Source organism: Lepisosteus platostomus, chromosome 28 (genome assembly GCF_059453375.1).
Source record: "Lepisosteus platostomus isolate fLepPlt1 chromosome 28, fLepPlt1.hap1, whole genome shotgun sequence".
NCBI classification, from domain to species: domain Eukaryota; kingdom Metazoa; phylum Chordata; class Actinopteri; order Semionotiformes; family Lepisosteidae; genus Lepisosteus; species Lepisosteus platostomus.
The window spans coordinates 7,968,304-7,989,465 of NC_142638.1; the positions used below are offsets into that span (position 1 = coordinate 7,968,304).

Genomic DNA, 21,162 nt, shown 5'->3' on the forward strand with positions numbered 1-21,162 from the left:
AACTTACAAAAGTGTTTTTGTTACACTTTAGAAAACAATGAACGTACAAGAGGAACACTCGGAGGCTCTGAAGTTACATCAGGCCTTCCTAAGCATGCAAAACAGGCTTCAGAGTGTTGCTGTTTTTATTTTAGCAACAGCGCTGCTCAGAAGCTGCAGATCCTGTGTTGAGAAGCTGTCCCTAGAGCATTGCGTGTTGACTTCACTGAACCATGGTGAACACAGAGGCCCTGTTTTAGGTCAAGGCCAGGCAGTGGGATGTTTCTTTTAAGCGAGCTGCTCCTGGCTGTCAGAAACAAGACCAAAAAAAAAATTTTAAACAGTTTTTATCCTATTACTGCTTTGAGAAGGCCTTTGAAGCAGTAATGATGTTAATGTTTAAAAACTAAGCGAGGCAGTGAGTGATTGAGTCAATTTAAAAAAAACTGTATATGATTGCAATACATTTTTTATTAAAAACATGCATTATTGCAATGCATCTAAGGCATCTTCAGTTGCGGCATGCAGTGGGTTGGATCGTCAAGAATAAATGACCTATCCCTGTCCCATTGACCACAGAGCTGAGCAGGTCACCAGATGGACATTGAAGTGCCCTCTTCTGATAGTACTTGACCTCTCTTCCCACCCTATCGTTTCAGGGCTAGGAAGGCAGGGCTGCAGCCTTCAGTTAGAGCAAAGGCACAGCGACCATCGCCCCCTCCTCCAGCCTGGTCTCTCTTTCCAGTCAAAACAGTTGTGTCGTCTCATGTTGCCCTGCACAAACAGCTGCCAAGATACGCTGTGATCCCATCTGCTGACGAGTCAGCTGCCAGCCCTGCTCCCAAGTGGGCAGAGGCTGATGCAGGAGCCCAGGGTCACTAGTTTGGCTAGTCCCTCGCACATGCAGTCATCTAATACAGACAGCCCAGCCGAGCTAAAACAAGCAGGTCTGAAACGACAACGACCGAACTGTGTTAAAAGGCCCTAAGAATGGAGGAATTTCACCCGTTTGCTCATCTGATCGCCCCAATACCCAAGGCCCTTGTAGAGCAGTGTGGTGAAGGTCCCCAGAGAATCAATTTCAGTAACTCGGCAGAGCAGTTTGTTCCAGACCTCCACCATTCTTTGTGCAGAGAAACACATCCTGATTCCTAATTCTAGCACGCCCCTATACAGTTTCCTCTGCAAATGACTACTGAGATTCCATACTTTTAACCTGTCTCTTTACAACATTTCTTTAAAGCTGAGAATTAACCTTCCAGAGTAGACGCGTGCTTTTTGTAACACATTGGATAAAATTATACATGATTTAAAACGGGAGGATTAGAACTACATCCCTAACTGATAGACTGGCCTTGTGCATCAAGCAGGGTCTGATACATATGGTCATGCACAATGGTTTCTAGCTGAACAACGTTACTCAATGATAACCACTCTAGAGCCAAAAAAGGACTCAGAGATGAGACTCAGAATGAGAGGAAGAAAAGCCTGATTAGGCTCTCCTAGCACACTTCCAAGGCTGAAGAAGACTTCTCACAAGCTGTTTTTATTGAAATGATCAAAGCTGAATGATTAACTGCAATCAGTGAGCTTAATCTGATGTTATCCGTATGGATATCAAGAGGGTTGGTATGACAATGAGATAATTTTTTTTTCTAAAAACAAAGCGACAACTAAATAGCTGTCTCTGTTAAAAACGTAACGAGTTTGGATTACACGGACATCCTAAGCACTTCACAACGCCAATCACACGTTACAATTTCAGAACAGTTTGGAACGTAATTAATCAGAGGGGGGTAGGACTCTCACACTAAAGAGATCTATCAGCTTTTAATCCCTAACTTTACGACAGCTTGTTACCTGAGGTTAAAGAAATGCCACGAACTTGGAAGTGAGAGACAAAAATAGAAAGTGCTCTTCTGCAAGAATTTGGAGGCGTTGCAAGCTGTGCCAAAGCAGTCCACTAGAGGGAGCCTTGTTGAAAAGAGATCTTAGATAATAGATAATAACCGACGCATTATCGTGGCAATGAAAATCATCTAATAGATAAAAAAAAACCGTGCCTACAAAAATAACTCAATACGTATAAACAGAATGAGCTCTGCAAAAGACAATCTTCTCAGTAAAACCTCTCGTACTCTACCTATGAATTAAACTCGATTTGGAGAAAGTCTCCAGTTAAATCATGATAAAAGACGTGCCGGTTAAATCATTTCTACTACCATTATCCACAAACCTCGGCACAAATCACAGAAATGTACAGGTATATGCTGGAAAGTTTAAAAAAACCCCGCAAGAAATCGAATCTACAGACAGTGATATGTGAATATCTCTCTCCAGGCCAATCTCTTTGAAAAGAGAACAGAAAAAAACCAACATCTTGTATCCCTTTATTTCATCATTTACAATATTCTATGCTATAATAGTTTTACAAAGTAAAGGGCTTTTCACATAGATAATACAAAGGAATAAAGTCTTAAAAATCACTTCTAGCACTGAGCAAAAAGTATGTACAGGCAACACTGACAGTACGCATACAACGTCTGGTACTGAAAATGAGTTTCCATACAATTAGAAATGTAAACAAATGGTATATATATAATTTACAGGTTACCAATAATTGCAAAATGGCAACAGTGGCCTTGTTATTAATACTCAGGCAACACAGAATATTTATATTATAAACTATACTGATAATACTGTATGGTTTAGTATAAACTTAATAATAAACTACTTCTGTAACTTGACAAACTGCAAATAGTCATTAGGTGAAGCATGTAAAACAGCATATTAAATCAAATTAAATATTCGAAACACAGGCTGTGTATATAGCTTCATCTTTTTGGCTTTGAGCTTCTGTGCATCCATTTCTGGCAAATGAGTGGGACCAGGCTAGGGGAGAAAGGAAGAGCTCAGAGCTGAAAATGTTCAGCCATTTTAATGAAAATTTTCTTTAAAAAAAATGCGCACCACTCCATTTCTCGTCAGCGATTTCTTTCTGAAGCCTAAAACAAGAGGTCATCTAGTTCTGATGATGTAATGCGTCTGAGGCTCAAATGTGCTCTACTTGTCTGTGTTAAACCTGCTTTTGAGTAACAGATGCTTTCATTGTCACCTGAGAGAAACGATGGCTATACTGAAAAACAGAAAATAGGTAAATACATCACAGGACTCCATTTGGTCAGTATTATGGATCATTCAAAGATGACATTTTAGAATTCTTTTTATTACTTGTAAACTGATCAATCAATAATATTGATAACCCCAGTGCCAAGCAGTCTTTGAAATAACTTCTCAATTCCTGTGAGAGCTGGTTTTCTCTCTTGGAACTACAATCTGCCTGTCATGTTTTTCTTCTGGACAAATACTGCCAAGAAAGGAGCAGCGAGCAAACAGATTCAATCATCAATCAATAATCAATAATCATATTATACTCCTAGCAGTCCCCCCACTGCAGATTTTCCCTCGACTCAAAATAGCATCCCCAAAATACACAAAGCGATTACTGAAATTGCCTACAACGAGATCCTCTGAGAAAAATACATAAAGCAAAAAAAAAATTAAAACTACTGTTTGCACACAAAATATTGGATAAATAAAAGTGCTTTTAATGAGCTTTTAAACCCCCACAATTAAGACATTTCTCCTTTAAGACTTTTATATTTTTTAACCTCTTTAACTGCTTTAAGAAAGTGCATCGCTGATTGTGAAAACATTGTTCTCCACGTAAAAGAAAAGTTACTTTTCTTTTTAAAGTACGAAGTACAGTCTTCCACAAGTGCCGCAATGAAACCAGTGAACAGCGTTGATTCGTCTTGACTGTGTAACAGTGGGAGAGGGTCTGTGAAATGATATCACACCTGTGCAGTGCCCTAGGGTTACCTTATTGACTCACATCTCTAAATTAAGCTTCCCCAAGACGTAGGACTTGATTACATAGACTTTCTGCCTACTAGCCAAGACACAGATTCCGAACATGTTGCTGCGCTGGGGCTATTTGCCAGATCCCAACCAATGGAAGGTCAACATCAGGGACTGGATAGAGCAACATACAACTGCTGGTGCATGTGGCTTAAAACTCTGGCTTTTACACACCAATACATCTCAACATGCAGGTACTGTGGCAGAGCAGTGGAAAAGCAACTTGTGAAATGCAGAACTAAGATCAAGTTTCGTTCGGGCTAGATGAAAGCACTTGTTTCTGGATTTTCACAAGAATCAAGTCACATTCCATGCCCACGCACCCACAGACACTACCTACAGAGCCGGATGTGCATGGCAGTTTTTAAACCACTGTCTGTGATGAAGTCTGTGGGATTGTGATTTACCGTCAAAGCAATACCATATAAGGCTTTTTTGTTTGGGGCTGGCGAAATTGAACTGATAAAATGCAATTGTGACTGAGAGACAACAAAGCAAATCTCTTCAATGTGAGAAAACGAAGCTAACTAAAGTGGCTGAATAATACAGGCGTGTTCTTTCGTTCAGTGATGCAATGAGCCATAGGAACAGAAAAAAAAACTGGTATTAACCAAGCCAGAGACGAAGAAAAAAAAATGCGACACATCTGCATGTTTGAAAGCAAAGTGCAGCCTATTTGCTTTTTAATCACATGGAGCCAGTGGGGAGCGACAGATAAACCTGACTGGCCTCATCTGTTGTGCTGAACTCCTTTGTAGGTGCCACAGTGCGAAACATCACAAATTAAAGCACAGCCTCTTGAATCAGATTGCTTCAGCAACACCATAACTGGATAGGCGAGAGCTCGCTGGTTTCATTTAGAGTCCCGAAAGACTGTCCGCAGTTCACAGATTAGAGATCAATCCATAATCCTCCTTCATTTCTAGATAGTAAATGCACAGCCCCCACTTGTTAAATCAGGTAGACAAAGAAATAAATTTGGTTACACGTTGGTAAACCTGTTTCCTAAATGCTTTTTAAATGCGGTAAGGGGCCAGCGCTAAGCAACATGACAGTCGTAGTTGTTGGTTTAAAATTCTCTGTGTCATTGTTTTTTTTAGAATTGCCCACTTTACCTGCAATACAAAAGGGTACAAAAGTTTCATCTGACAATCTCGAAAATGTGAATAGCAAGACAAGGACAGCTTTCAACATAAGGCAGGCTATCTTAACCTTTAAAGCAGCCATAGACGTCATACTACTATAATCCTTTTTTAAGGCAGATAACAAATAAAGGCATCACCCTAACATGTAATAACGTGTTATTGCACAACACAATGTATCATTGGCAGTCAAGTGCTAAAATTGCAAGAAATATATTTAAAAAAAATAACTGAAGCAAGATTAGGCAATCACTTTGAGACACATGTGGCAGAAATAAGAACTGCAGCTGTAGCACACTACCAGTTCTGATTTATAGTCCATTTTTCAATTAGGACAATGTTCACTACACAATACTGCGTTTGATGGGGAAAAGGAGAATGAAGCCTTTGAGTTTCAAGACTGAGCAGAGTCCTTCTTTCTCACTATCTGTAATGGTGAAGAATGGTAACAAAAAAGTTTATTTCTAGCTGTGGGTTCTACTGATAGCAAAGCCAACAATGAAAAAAGCTGCAATTAATAGTGTTTCCCTTTTTCAGTCATGAACCCTGAACTTTTCTGGATTTTACAGCATGTCTTAGTTTTACCTTATATTAAATAATCTGTGCTACAGATATCTTTAAACAGGCAATACTGTTCTAAAAAGACAACTGCCTTATTTACATCTGTCATACACTGTACTGGACATTTTAAAAATACAGATATTTTCTTACTCTCTGTGTGTGAATGTTGCGCTGTTTACAGTCATTTTGTATTCATGAATCATTAGTAAAGCTGACTGAACTGTTCACCCTAGAAATGAAATTGAGTACACTGGCGTTTGAATTTGAATCTGTTAAAACACTTTCAAATAAAGTTTTTCTGTTTAATAATTGGATAACCTTGTTGGACACTTTTATAGAATCCATTTAATCTTAAGTTTGTTTTTTATTCAAACTGTCATCTCTTGCCACATATTCCCCTACAATACACCAACCCACTTGATTGGTTTTGCATTGACACAGGAAGACAGGAATTCTACAAGATTTATAACTCTTGGGGTGGTGAAAAATTTGTTTGCATTATTCAAAGTTACATGGTCTCAGACCGTCGTCAGGTAAGAACCAGAATTCAGGAACCACTCACCACATCTGTGACTGATTGTATTGGGACAATTTGAGTTTGGGATAAAGCAAGACATGATGTGCCATCATGAACATCACATCGCGCTTATGAATGGTGAGGCACTTTGACTTTGAAACGATTGACTATAAAATCAAATTATTATCGTGAGCAAAACTTCCCTCCCAAACTCCTGTTTCACAGTATTGGGAAAAGGAGATGGTTTTCAATGTGAATGTCATAGTCCTTCAGTTAATGTCATAAAACTATTCACCAGAAAGACATTACAGTATTTTCCTACTTCAGTCTTTGAACACCCCTGGCTAATTTAAATCGGCTATGTGCAAACCTCTCAAATTAGTGTCATATTCGTTATGACCAGAGCCACGATTTCGCTACCCACGTAGGCACACAAAGTCCACTTTTGTGAGGATCCAGCAGGCAGTAGTATGTAGCAGGATGACTTTCTACTTTAATACTAGAGGAAGACAAAGGGTGGGCTTTTTTGGTACATGCTGTCTGTTATACGATAGACTCTCTGATGTTTCCCCCAGATGCAGAGGGACCTGCTGCTGTGCGTGGGGCTGACCGCAGGACAACGTCACTGGTGACCTCCACCGCCGGCTTCCCGCCATAGTTTTCATTCATCTTTTCAGCGATCATCCCTTCCTTTTCCGGAGCCTCCTCTCCCCGCTCCTGCTCAGAGTCATGGTGTCGGAACATGTAAGAAGCATGCTTGACCGAACGCTTCAGCAGGTGTCTCCGGTAAGCTCTCTGGATGACGCTTGCTGCCACCTCCTCCTGTTTGCGTTTCAAGGTGGTGGTAATGGGCTCGTAGGACACCTTGGAAGGGTTGGCTGCCATGAATTTCTCCTCCATGCTCTCCTTCAGTGCGTCCATTTCTCCCGAATCTCCCAGGACCTCTTTGGTTAAGGCAAACAGGATATCGAGGCAGTGGATTTTGTCTCCAGGCACCATGGGAAGGTCCAAGGAGATCAGTTTGATTTTGTTGGGTTTGGCAATTTTCAGAGGTTCTTGCAAAGTGTCACAGAAGTCCGAGAGCCTGCAGTATTCGATGAACTGGGTAGCGTCTGGATCGAACTTCTCCCAGGTCTCGTAGAACATTTCAAAGTCGTCTTCACACAGGGGTTCGCTACTTTCCTCTGTGGCCACGTTGAAGTTCTCCAGGATAATGGCGATGTACATGTTGACCACGATCAGGAAGGATATAATGATGTAGCTGCAGAAAAACATGATGCCCATTGCTGGGTTGCCACAGTTCCCCTTGAAATCAGAGCCCGGGTGCTCGATATCAGGATCACAGTCGGGTGGCCCGCTGTTTAAGATCGGAAGGAGAAGGCCATCCCAGCCAGCCGAGGTGGTGATCTGGAACAAGCAAATAATGCTGTTCCCAAACGTCTCGAAGTTGAAGATGTCATCGATGCCAGCCTGCTTCTTGACGTATGCGAAGTTCGCCATCCCGAAGATAGAGTAAATGAACATCACCAGGAAGAGGAGCAGCCCTATGTTGAACAGAGCCGGAAGTGACATCATCAAGGCAAACAGCAATGTCCGGATGCCCTTCGCCCCTCGGATGAGGCGGAGAACACGTCCGATCCTGGCCAGCCGGATGACTCGAAACAGAGTGGGGGAGACGAAGTATTTCTCTATAATGTCGGCCAACATGATACCTGGAAGAAAATGTATCCCTCATTAAAAACAGTCAGCAGAATTGTCCAGCTCTAGCCATCACGTTTAGCTGCATGTATGAAACAAACTTTAATCTGTCACGATCGCAAACCCTTCCTCTTAAGGGCGCTCCAGCCCCTCCTTGTTTTGCCTCATTCCCCACACCAGTTCCTTATTCCAGCCCCTTTTCATTTCCCCCTTAAAAGCCAGACGCTGACACTAATCAGGGCTCTGCATTGGTTCCCGTATCTTGCGAGCCCGGGTCCTGGATGCGTCTGGCTCCATCATGGTTTTAAGTTTCTGTTCCTGTTCCCATTCCTCCTGCCAGTCCCGACCGGGTTCTGGTTTTTAATCTCCTGTCTTGGATGGATCACCTGGCCATGGACGTTTGCCTAGTTTTGGAGTTCTCTTTGGACTCGTCTCCGGATTGTTTGCCTCGCTACACCTTCCCCAACCACCAGCACTCCTTGGACACGCCCCCCTGTTTTTATTCCCGAATCCTGCATGCTTTTCTCCCCAGTGTTTCCTCACTACCCCGGATTGTGTCGTCTGCATAGGGCCCGGAAAGAACTGTATTGTGACATAATCCCCCTCTAAGATGAACATCTGGATGAAACAAGCTAGAGCTGGAGAATGCCTCCACTGGTTTGTAACCTTCACTCTATCATGTTCTCCACTTGGGTCTTAGATTATAACTCACAGCTTTATACAGTATACCCATGCAAGTTTCTGTTGCAGCGCATTCTTAGTCAAGCACAATCTTAATTCTTTGACAGGCAAACGGGAACTGGTAGCAGAGACCTACCCACTATGGAGAGGATGACAACAACAAAATCAAAAATGTTCCATCCAATGGTGAAGAAGTAGTATCGTAGCGCGAACATTTTGAGGATGCACTCGCCAGTGAAGATCACAATGAACACCAGGTTAATCCAGTTGAGGATTTCTTCCTTCGCCGGGCTCTGATCATCCGTCTCCACCATCATCGTCACCATGTTCAGACAGATCAGGACCATGATGAAGATGTCAAAGAATTGCCTGGAGACAAAGTCGAAGACGGCCCCTTGGATTTTGTTCTTGATGGGGTGAGGTGGTGAGAGAAGAAGAACAATGGCGAGCACAGAAAAAAAGAAAACACAATGCCAGTGTTAGGGAGGTGAGAACTTTGAAATGGCAAATTCAGCATTGGCTTCTACAGCTTCCTGTTATCGCTAACGAGAGGGATCGTGCAGACATCTTGGACAGACTGTGGCCTTGTTGTGGAGACATAAAGCCAATGGGCAAGCCTCTGTTGAGCTTGCCCATTAAAAAAAAATATACTGCACTAAAACATTAACTTGACTACCTACCATACTCCATGTCAGCACAGCAGTACTATTGCTTATATACTGTAGCACCTTGGCATGGTGCTACAGCTGAAGAGTGCCCGGCTGGGGTACGTAGCGAGGGGCAGGACGGGAGTAGTTTAGTTCAGGGCGGGGACTAGGAAAGCCGCTGACCAGTGCAGCTGACCCATTGCAAAAGGGGCGTACTGTTGGTGAGATCGCCCGGATTCTTGTTACCTGGTTTCGTACCCCTGTTATACTTGTACCCAATTACAACCCTATCCCTATGTAACTACCCGAATAGACCCCAGCGTGTTGCTCTCTCTCTCTCTTGCTCTCTCTCACTCTCTCTCCCTCTCTCTGCAGGCGCGCGGGCGCGGGGGTGCTGTACTTGCTTTGGTGAAAGATAAAAAAGCACCGTTTTCACGTAACGAGTGTCTGAGTCACTGTGTCCGTCCTCGCCGAACCCGAAAATACTACAATACCTACATGAGGAGTGGGTCCTGGACTGTCCCCTGGCTTTCATGGCAACTGTGATCTTAACGATTTGGCCAAATGTGTTATTTGGATAAAAGAAGGAAACGCCTGTAAAACCTGCAGGACTCCTGCTCACCAAAGACTGGAGATACCTGTCACTGATGGGCAACAAGCAACAAGCAACAGGCAATACTTACACATTCAACTCATCCCATGTGTTACAGTGCACAGGTCCAAGACTATTGGCCCAAGAGTATAAGAACAATTAAAATAATGTAGGAGACGTCCAATGTTCACAATAACAACTTAAATGAGGACCACTGCTCAAAGCAGGAGCATTTTGGTGGATCAATCAGACAGGCGAGTTTAATGCCATTATCACAAGTTCCAAAATATTAATACATTTGAATGTCGATAAATAATTGCAGCTCCTGTGAGTTACATTTAATCTAGGTCAGGATGATGACAAATTACATTTACGTAAGGCTTTTTACTCCAGTGGACTTAACAGAGGACCCTGCTGTCTATACGGTTATCTGAGAATCCTAAACAGAGATAACCTTAACGGTTATCTGAAGTGCAGTGCCTGCCTGGGTGATGCCCAGCAGCCATTAAGTGCCAACAGCCCCTCTACACAGCAGATCAGATGGAGAAGTAAGAAACAACTTCAACATCTGAGTTGTCAAGACGTCCTCAATTCAACATCTCACCCAGCCTTTTACAGCCCAGTGTCCCCAGTCACTACACTGGTATATAAGATTGGAAAATACAATATGGAGGCAAGGGTCACCTGCTGGTCCAGCCAAGACTAATTAAACAGCAAGCTGGTTTTCCATCCCAGTACAGACCAGGCCCAGCCTTGCAGAGATTCTGAGATCGCAGGGGTACAAGGTACAGCTTCTGCCAATAATCATGATAACTGCATTAAACCTTATAGGTGAGTAATTCTCAATGCACACTCTCAGGAATCCCTGTGTCAGCTGGTTGTCTTTTGGGCTGAGCTCTTAATTGACCCTTCTCCATTGTTTCCAGCCCTTACTAAGTCAGGTTGGAATTGAACCTGAAACCAACATCATTATCAGCACATTGATCTTTGTGTTTTGCAGCTGGCCCATCTTACCTGGGGCCTTGGAATGGGTTTCTGTGGCTTTTTGGAGCCCAGCTTCTTCATGGCATTGTAGTACTTCTTCTGCTCCTCAGTCATGAAGATGTCTTTCCCTCCAAAGTACAGAAAAAAAAGAAACAATCATTGTGGTTGTACGGCCCCAGTGGCCAGATGCAGTCAGTCTGTCCTTGCTGTTATACAGTATCTGATACGTTTTTGTCCCATGGTTATATTTGAATTGGAAAAAAAAACAGTGCAAGCAATGAAAATGTTATTTTAGCCCCTATTTGGGATTAAAATGTTCAATGAAACTTCTGCAATTTTAAAATTAATTTCCCTAGTAGGAGAAAGATTTGGGATTTTTTTAAATGGTGGAGAATTTCTCCTATAAACATCAGGGAGGTCCAGTGCTTTCAAAGTTAATAATGACCATTATTGTCTTACATAACACAGTGATTAATTAAGTATCTTGATGTAAATAATAACTAGTTTCACTTTGACAAAGTCCCATCATCCTAAAGCTCAGCAAGCTACTGCTAATCAGAGTTGAAACTTATCTTTTTCTTCTGCTGGTTGAAGTTGTCTATGATGACACCAATGAAGAGGTTGAGAGTGAAAAAGGCCCCAAAAATGATGAAGATGACAAAGTATAAGTACATGTACATGTTAATTTCGTAGGAAGGCTGGTCTTCAATCTGGGGACAGAGGGAGAGGAGGGAATGAAGATGGATGATAATTTTACAAGAAACGACAGGAAAAACAACAGGTAAAGGAAGCCATTAGAAAGTACAGCCGATGCTAAAAAACACTGTTCACTTTATGATACTAAGGAGTCATAAAACTAGATAAAAAATGTTTAATCATGCTTCAGACAAAGAACCCTGCTCTGGACATTTAAAGTATGAATCATGGATGCTAAAACTCACATAATATATCATTTATTGCTTTTCTAGAACATGTCTGCTTATTAGTGACATTTCCTTCAATATTTCCAGTACACCATGAAGGCAAATTTGTATTATACAGCATATATTTTATTTTACATTTAAAAAACTTAGTTAAGAAAGTCATTACTTCACGTGAATCAACAGCAGCATACATGATATCCATCCATCCCTTGAATGTAGCCTAGAAAGAAAGAATAACGCAATAAGATGATGCTATGTGAATGGATTACTATCATTGTGACAGAGGGACTTAGTGTCTCTGTTTTACAACTGAAAATACGTATCTTTCCTGCTTGTAACAAGCCCCTGTACTTGGCCCTCGATTTTATCCTCCAAATCCTCAATGACTGGCAACAATCGTCAGAAAGGGCGATTCAATCATAACTGATTCAATGAAGTCAATAAGAGCTGAGGTGGAAGACAAACCTGCAGACACTCTGGCCCTTCAGGACCAGGAGTGAGGATCCCTGCTTTTAGCACTTTACCAACTATTCACAGGCATCGGGCAGGTTTGGGTTTTGAGATCCAGAGCTGGGGAGATCTGAACGTGAAGACTAGAAAGCTAGGCTGGAAGCTAGCAAAATGGACTTTGTAAGACTTTATTAACCCGACACACCTTTGATTGCATCAAAACTTGATGCTTAACTGACCAGCCACTGGCAATCACTGCAATACTGAAGGGCGTGGTAGCAACATAGGCTGGCAATGGAATGAAACGGAGGAGTCGACACTGCCGAGCCTTGTCGTGGGTCACTGTTTTCCAATCCAGTCCTTGATTACGCCCAATTCAACTGGTTCCTGAGCCAAGAACCTACTGTAGTTATTTTATTTAACCCTGAACTAAACTACGTGCCAAACTGCAACCTGTTCAAGAATTCTTTGCCTTGGAACGATTTAAAGTTTCAAGTTACATTTAACACATAACTGTTTAAAGAAAACACACAACATGTTTAGATGCTGAAAATAAAGAATCAAAATCAGCATTTGCTACCTCACAGTGAGGAGGCACTGGGTTTAATTCTTGGGGTGCTATCTGCAGCATGGAGTTTGTCTGTTCTCCCTGTGTTTGCATGGATTACCTCCAGGTGCTCCAGTTTCCTCCCACAGTCCAAAGATACACTGGGAAAACTGGCCCTAGGGCGAGTGTGTGCGTGTGTGTGTCTGTGTACTCCCTGTGAAGAGCTGGCTCCAGCCCCACACTGACTCTGTGTTGGATAAAGTTGTTTGAAAATGGATCAATCTTTTGTTAGCTGAACTGTACGTTCCATTATGGAACTGAAAGCCCAAGTAGAGCAGAAACCTGCAGGTGAGAGTTCTGATGATCTGAACCGGGCATTATTTGAATTTGATATCGGTCAGATAAAGTAATCCCCGTCTCTCAGTCTTCCCATGACCGGCACTCTTGCTGTGCTCTCCAAACTGTGGGCACTCACCACTTGCAGCAAGGAGAGGTATCCCAGGCCAACGTTGTCAAAGTTAACCTTCATGTTCACCCAGCGGACCTCATTGGTCCACATCAGCGCCAGGCAGTCACTCTTGTTGTTGACCACAGACATATCGATTACCTCCTCTGTGGTGGTATTGATGCACCTGTAGTACTTCCCGGCGAACAGGTTGACCCCCATGATGCTGAAGATAAGCCAGAAAATGAGACACACCAGCAAGACGTTCATGATGGATGGAATGGCACCGACCAGGGCGTTCACCACCACCTGTGTCCAAATGAGAGAAAAGCACCCCAACATTTATACATGTTCATGAGCTTGTGATAGCTTAAGATCTCCTCCAGGAATTTAGCCAGGAACGTGGGAGAAATGGCTAAAATGTGTCTCTATGCATAGCATATTTTGTCGAAAATTGGATTTGTACCTGTTGTTTTAGGTTCCTTTGAACTCCTGGCCTGCAATCCCAAAAAATCATTGAACTGTGTCAAGATGTTAGCCACTTGTCCCTCAGGACAGGGGCAGACTGTTGAGACTCTTGGCTGTTGAAACTGCTCTCATTAGGGCTAGGGTTAGGTGTATTAAAGATGTTCTTATCACAATTAATAATAAACATTTTAATACGTCTGTAACAAGAAATCAGCAGTTTAGTTGCTGTAATGTATAAGATATTAAATTTTTCCCTCCTTTCTGAAACTAAACAGTCCTTTCATAGCACCTATTTATTATGGATCTTGGACTGTCCATTATTATTATTTTCTGAAAACAAATCTAGGATTCTTGCGGATTGCAGTTGTAGATGATTTTCACTTACCCTCATCCCCTCAAATCGAGACAAAGCTCTCAAAGGCCTCAGCGCCCTTAGAGTCCTCAGTGATTTAATGGGTCCAAGTTCCGAGTAGCCCAGTAAGTTTGCTGTCAGACTAATCAGTGAGACCTGAAACAAGAGGTTGATTGTGGTTAAACAAAAGAATCCAGACAAATGATATGACGCATTTTAAAAACACTCCCACTTGCCTAGCACCAGAAATAAAATGTTACACTATGGAAAGTTATCCCAACAGCTTAGAATTCCAGACAGAACTGGAAACTGTTACTGTTGTAATAATGTATGCTACTGATGAAAAATTAATTGATCAAGGGTTCTTGAGAGTCAGAACATTTTATCCGTTTAAAAACAAGATTGATAGAAATCACTCATGGATTTGTTTTTCCGTTTATGCAATTTCAAGAAACAGCAGGTTTATTAATATTGTGATGAAACATTTTCTCTTCAGAATTTATAATTGATGTATGCGACATGACACCAATAAATGGATGGACCATTAAAAACCAATTTTTAATTTTCTTTACGAATGAACTAATAATCACTAATTAAGCATGAGGCATTTGTGCCACTTTTCCAGTTAAACACGTCTTACAAAACTTTCCATTTCCATTTTAAACTCTACACTTCCTCTTGTCAGACTTCCTCATTGAGCAAAATATGGCAAATATTAAATTTGCATATCCGTGCTTTTTTTTCAAAGTCATTTTGCGTTAATCACTTGTGATATATGTTTGGTTTCTTAAATGCACAAAAACTATTTGTGGAACCAGTCTGGGGCTAATGATGCAACGCTTAACTGCTTGGGTTTCAGGAAATAAAGTTATTTGGAGCACAAGCAAGACTGTTTAACTCACTCCTTGCTGGGACCAGTGAAGAAAAACATCTCAGTCATTGTACAGCAGCTCAGGTGGGGAGAAATTAAAAATTAAGGAGGAACTTTAGGGAGGCCAGACTTTAGAAATTCAGAACCAAATTCACTAAGGACTCAGAGATTGACACTCCTGCTTTTTTGACAGGTTTAACAACCTTAGGCAGGGTCTTAGTTTTAACATCTGTAAATGATGGCACTTCCTACAGTGTTCCTGGTCACTATACTATGGCACTGATATAGAAATCCTGGTCCAAAGGAAGAGCACCACCTACTGGTCCCCTTACACCACTGGCCAATCTTACTTCTTCCAATTTTCCAAGATCTGGCTACAAGGTGGACATGCAATTTGCATTTGGGGAGTGATGCACCACGGGTGAAGATCCCAGACACCTGCCTCTTCAGGATAAACGCTGAACTGGAAGAGGGGGTGGAATTAGGTCAGCTACCCAAGTCAAATCAGAATGTTCATGGGAAGTTGGAGGAAAGTGGAGCACCAACAACAGCTCAAGAGACCAACCCACACAGACAGCTGCCAAAATCCAAAGGTGAAACTAGGGCCCTGGAGCTGTGAGGAACCTGTGCTAACCACAACTCTTCAGTTCTACCTCTCAAATTAGCAGATCTTAATAACCACTTGCCAGGATGGATGAGTTTTCAGTAAGCGTAACAAGAGAAATAAAGGTCACAAGTCTGTATTTAACAAGATTTGTGACGTATAGTAAGTAATTGCAATAAACAATTGCAACAATGAGGTGGGTGTCAATAGATGTCTGCAGTGCATTCACACTTGCAGGGAAAATTAATGTTTTTTTAAATGAACTCACACATTTGGCTCCATTCAACCATCACCAGCATGCGCAAATCAACCCAAACTTACATCCACAATGAGGAAATCGAGCCAGCACCAAGCATTAGTGAAGTAGGTTTTGAAACCATAGGCGACCCACTTCAACAGCATTTCAATGACAAACACAAAGGTGAACACTTTGTCCGCATATTCCAGGATGATTTTTATGGCTCTACGCTGTTCAATGTATATGTCTTCAAAAGCCTGGAAAATATGAGAAAAAAATAACATGAAGAATTTAAAACAATTAAGAGATCTTAATAGGGTAGGGGTGTTACCCCGGCGTCCTGGCCAAATTTCCCATTGGTCTTTACCAATCATGACCTCCTAATAATCCCCATCTCTGAAATGGCTTCATCACTCTGCTCTCTTCCCCACTGAGAGTTGGTGTGTGGGGAGTGTACTAGCGCATCATCCAGGAGGGGCTGCACACTGGTGGTCGTGGAGGGGATCCCCATTACCTGTAGAGCACTTTGAGTGGAGTGTCCAGAAAAAGCGCTATATAAAGTGTAAGGAATTATTAATATTATTATTATTAATCTAGCTCAAGTGTTTCCAGTATTTCCAGTGTTTGACTGTTTGTTCAACAGCCTGATACAATTCCCCATTAAGACTAATGTTTAAAACTGGTTCAAATAATTTGCTTTGTGCCCAAGACATTTTACTTCTGAGTTCTCAATTTCTATTACTTTGTATGGGGTAGCTAAATGAAAGGAAAGTTATAGCAAATGCATTTTAGGGTGGTTGACTGTCTTTTTAAAGACAAGATCACATGAAAAGTGCTGTTTGCTTAGATTAATGAACTTTGAACCCAAATGAGCAAGATGGACCATGGCCTTCTCTCACTTGTAACCTCATTTACAGTATGTCCTCTTTGGTTCAGTGAGCAGCAATCTGTCCCTGTTGTTAGCTTGGACACACATGATCCAGAGTTTGAGAAAAACACACCAGCGCTCCGCTGCTCAGCAGGATCATGAAGATGATAAAGGTCTCAAACCAGTTGTGCTCCACTATGGTGAAGCAGGTCTTCCTCAGGTTCCACCAAGATTTTCCTCTGCCTTGTGTGATGTCCACCGTGAGGCAGGGGAAGCGTCTCACACAGCCTGTGGGCGGAAATATGAAGATATTAACCCCCGAGTGTCAGGAAGCGTCAATCAGGACTCTATGCAGACGGCAGAATCCGGAAGGGAGTGAAACAGACACGGGGAGGGAAGACTGGGATCGGGGCTGGTAGACGCACAGGGGGGCGTGACGACGGTGCGCTGGTGCTCGGGGGGGAGTGGTCCAGGCGAACAGTCCAAAGGGATATCCAGGGTGAGCAAAAGTCCAGAAATGGGTGATCCATCCTCGACAGACACGACAAAAGTTAAAAACCGTAGCGGGATCCGCAGGGACAGGGAGATAAAAAGGGGTAACAGAGGCAGGAGCTCCGAGCCCCAGACCCAGATGGACAGGACGCCGTTGTGAAGCCGATGCCGTCGGGTCTCTCCTGGACCCCTTGGTAGGCGGGCTTCTGGGCGTCCATCTTCCAAAGCTGAGCCCAGACTGGTAGGAGCGTCTGGCTTATAATGAAGATGGCGCATCTTAAATAAATTCCAAAGTCAAGTCCATCACTCCATGCCTTTGGCTAGACTGGATGTTCCTACACCCTTTGGCCTTTCAGGTGCCAAGTGCCACAAAGCAGAATTCTCACCACAATTCTTCACAAGAATCCCTGAGAAGAATGTGGTTGCCGAGACAATCAGTCGATATGGCAACCAGGGATGCACTGCACATGCCTGCATCCATATTGACACTGAATAATCCTTCACCCTCCTCCTACAGTGCCCCTTGTGGGAAACCAGTGAGTCCACAGCAGCAGTAAATAGACATTGGGCAGTGTGCTGGATCAGTACCTTCTGTGAAACAGGCCTCTGGGACATCAGATTCAGGCGTCTCCTCCAGTTTCTCCTCCACCTCTGGCTCCGGAGGCTTGAAGTCAACAGTGCTGCAAGAGCCTTCATCACCGAGCTTCTTCTGCAAAGCAAGGCTTCCAGCGTTAGGACTACAAACACACTTCACAATACACAGACTGATCACCATGTAGACCGTCTACACAGTGTCTCACTTTGCAGCTCCTGACACTTCCTGCAAGTCTCGTTCACCCCCACCGATATGTCGGTGTTTTGTGCAGAAAGCCCCCAATCACTACTGTCCACTGTGCATGCTTCATAAAAAGGCCATAAACGGCTGTTGGGAAATTAAAGGAGGACTGCTGTATGTGGTACAATACAAATAAATTTATTTGTGAGGAATAAAAGAACAAAGTGATCAGCCACACTAGATAAAAAAATTGACACATGCTAGATAAAAAAATATAGGTCTAGTGTGTTAGTGCAAGGCACAGCGTCAATATGATACAGGTAGCTAGTGGACTGACACTACTAGGTGATTAATGAGCCGCAGTCTTCCTGTTTCTAAAGATCCACATCAGGTGACTGTTTTCTGTTCCGCCACCGGTCTCTTTTCCAACCACAGATTGTCTCTGCAGATGTTGCGTTCTCACATGTAGGATGATTTTCCAAGTGGTTTTTACTACTTCCCTGTAGTGCTGACAGGAGCCGATTTTAAGCTCTAGCTTAGATTGATGTTCACGGCTTTTGAGCTGCGCAGACACACCAGCTAGTTTCACCAAGGAGTGTCGCTTTAGTCAGATTGGGAAGCAGCTTTCACCCCCTCACTTTAATGGAATGCGGAAAAGGAAAACACAGCAGAAAAAGCACGGTTAAATAAATTGCATTTGCAGATGGATGTCATATCCACATCTGCAATCGCAAACAATACAGGGACATTCCTTACTTTTTTAGTGTCGTCGGGTTCGCATTCAGAGCTGAAGTCTTCCTCATCTGGGTTTTCAAAATCCGACTCTCCCTTTGCAATTGGCACACTGACCGTCACTTGCGGGTTTGTGACAAACGCACTGCGGTCGACTTCGTCTGCTGCGTTGGCCTCGCTGGCCGACACCCCATCTAACATCTTCAAGTCAGTTTTGGTCTCTTCTCCCGTCTCCATGTGGTTTAGGACAAAGTTCTCCTTCTTTGGGTCATTGTCTTCTTCTTTTGGCTTCCTGCCCAGCAGCCGGAAAACCAGGTTCAGGACTGACTTTTTCATAAAGTCGATGCCCCTCGTGATCCTGCCGATGGCGATCTGAAGGTTGTTCATCTCCCCATCCTCGTCGCCACCCGACAAGTTGTCTGCACTGAAGGAGCTCAACAGCAAGGCCAAGAAGAGATTCAGCACCTGGGAAGAGGAATATGTCCATTCCTGACATCATAGGACATAGCATGGGTCCACAAACACCTGCATCAACATTGCTGACATCATAGGACATAGCATGGGTCCACAAACACCTGCATCAACAAACATCTGCATTAAATGTTACTTAAACTCCATTGCAAATGAAACAGTAGCAGTAAGTTTTCTCTTAACTCTGTTCGACCTGTCAAAGATTAGAATGTGAAAACTAAAATTCAAACTTTCAAAGAACCAATCAAGATTCAAAATATTGAAAGGCATTTAATGCACAACCAGGGAGTATTGCTACTAGTATTACGTCTTACGTTTTTAAGACCTCTCTGTATAGAATTTGGAGAGACTAACAGATACATCCTTTTTCATTGGTATGAGGATAGTAACCTCAAAGGTACAGAGCAGTAGGTGGGACATCACATTGGCACTCACACCAATATTGTGGGCAATTTAGAAATGCCAATGAATCCATAGATAGTGCATCTTTGGGCAGCGGGTAGAAATCACAATATCCAGAGAAAAGCCATGTGGAGATCGGGAGAACATTCAAATTCAAGACAGACAGAGTCAGATGTGAACCCAAGATGCTTTGCATTGCAAAAGACAATGTTATACACAGTACCAGCCAAAAGGTGGCATGGATGCTTTGCTTATTAAAATCGAATGCAAGCAGAAATGAAAAACAGTTTTTCTGTCTGAAAGATCAATGTGAATTGTGGACACTAAAGTCCAGAATTTTGCCAATAGCGTTAAATGACTCTTAACCATACCACACAACAGATTTATGTGGTTTGGTCATGACTGAAGCACTCATAAATATTATGCTGTCTGACGCCTGTGTCCAGACAGCTATCTTTAGTGCCGAAATCGCGTTAGTCCACTTCTCGGTTCCTATTTCCCAAGTTTAGATGCAGATCATGTGTTAAAGAGCCTGAGCAGGCTGATACTTTTCATTCTATATGGGTCTTGTGAATCAGCGAGGCCCTCTGACAGGGATGACGAGGGGAAGGATGTTGAGTTGGCGAGGAGGGAAACATGTGGAAAACCAGGAGTTGTGTATTTTACCAATAACAGACTAATCTTCCTGCGAATTGGTCGAGCACTTGTGCAAGATGCTTTCAAGTGATTTCTTAAAGGAATATAACTCTCAGACTATGCTGAATCAAACCTGCAAACAAATGTATTATAGCCACTTTCAGAATGCATTGCATTGGGTTTAATCAGCTATGTTTTGCTGTTGTTTGGAGGACAGGAGTTGTGCCGCCACAGCTGCCTTTTTGCTTTTCAAACGTTCTCATCACTTCAGATACCAAAAGCAATACTTGATCGACAATATTGACAAGCAAGCCTTAGATATGAGAAGCATTTGAAAGACTGAGCATAATCTCTATGCTGTTGCAGCAAAGGGCAAAAAATATTTGTGTGCTCGCAGAGATTAGAGAATAATCACCCATTATTTGTAAATTAATCCCATTGAATCGGAAATCACCACTTGTATGTAAACTCATCTTCGAGCTACAATTCCTTAACCACAAGGAGAGAATGAGGACCTAAGAAGGCACTTATCTGGTGTTCCCTCCTGTGACAGCTAACTGTCAACTTGTTTTTATGCTCCATAGTGTCTCACAGGAGAGTTAACACTGGCTGGGGGGAATCTCTCATTGATCACAGTCACTAAGCAGGTCCCAGGAGTTGGTATTGTACTGAGGAAACCCCGGTCAGTTAAATGAAACTCCTTCCAACATTCAGTTCAATAGTCACATAAAATCCATTCAGTCAGTGGATACAGACCAGCTTTGACACCAGGAGCATCTGGACTAGAGGGTGCAATCTGAACTTGGAGGCAAGGCCTTTACTGGATTTGATATTTCTGAGATCTTGATGGATTTTTTTCAGTGTCATGTAAAGCCTATCATCTAAGCCACATCTAAGCCACCAGGTCAGAAGGGAGAGACTTCTTCTTCTCGGTCTTTTCTCGGCTTGTCCTCTACGAGCAGGACGTGACCCCTGTGCCAGTATTATTTCAGCGGAAGTGGATAACAGGACTACGTCACAGCAAAACGCTTCAAAACCACAGATCATGTTTACATGGGGCTTCGTCATTTCCTTTCAATTAGGAAATTTGTTTGAAGCATAGCCACCCTCTTGTCTTGTTCTTTGTGCTTTCAGCTGTTAGTGTTTGTACCTCTGATGCCAGAGGG

The 21,162-nt window shown here is 42.7% G+C and overlaps 1 protein-coding gene across 3 annotated transcripts in view; it reads right to left on the minus strand.

Moving 5' to 3' along the window:
• Positions 1–2,356: 2,356 nt before the first annotated feature.
• scn4ab (sodium channel, voltage-gated, type IV, alpha, b) overlaps positions 2,357–21,162 on the minus strand; it is a 46,678-nt gene continuing 27,872 nt past the window's right edge. For all 3 annotated transcript variants that reach the window (XM_088623016.1, XM_088623015.1, XM_088623014.1), the window contains exons 16-26: positions 18,512–18,952; positions 17,569–17,689; positions 16,622–16,776; positions 15,704–15,877; positions 13,941–14,063; positions 13,118–13,396; positions 11,812–11,865; positions 11,295–11,432; positions 10,753–10,857; positions 8,636–8,906; positions 2,357–7,832 (exon numbers count right to left, since the gene is read on the minus strand). In XM_088623016.1, the coding sequence (XP_088479142.1) occupies positions 6,664–7,832; positions 8,636–8,906; positions 10,753–10,857; positions 11,295–11,432; positions 11,812–11,865; positions 13,118–13,396; positions 13,941–14,063; positions 15,704–15,877; positions 16,622–16,776; positions 17,569–17,689; positions 18,512–18,952 (3,030 nt within the window). In that variant the 3' untranslated portion in view covers positions 2,357–6,663. The remainder of the gene's footprint in view (positions 7,833–8,635; positions 8,907–10,752; positions 10,858–11,294; positions 11,433–11,811; positions 11,866–13,117; positions 13,397–13,940; positions 14,064–15,703; positions 15,878–16,621; positions 16,777–17,568; positions 17,690–18,511; positions 18,953–21,162) is intronic.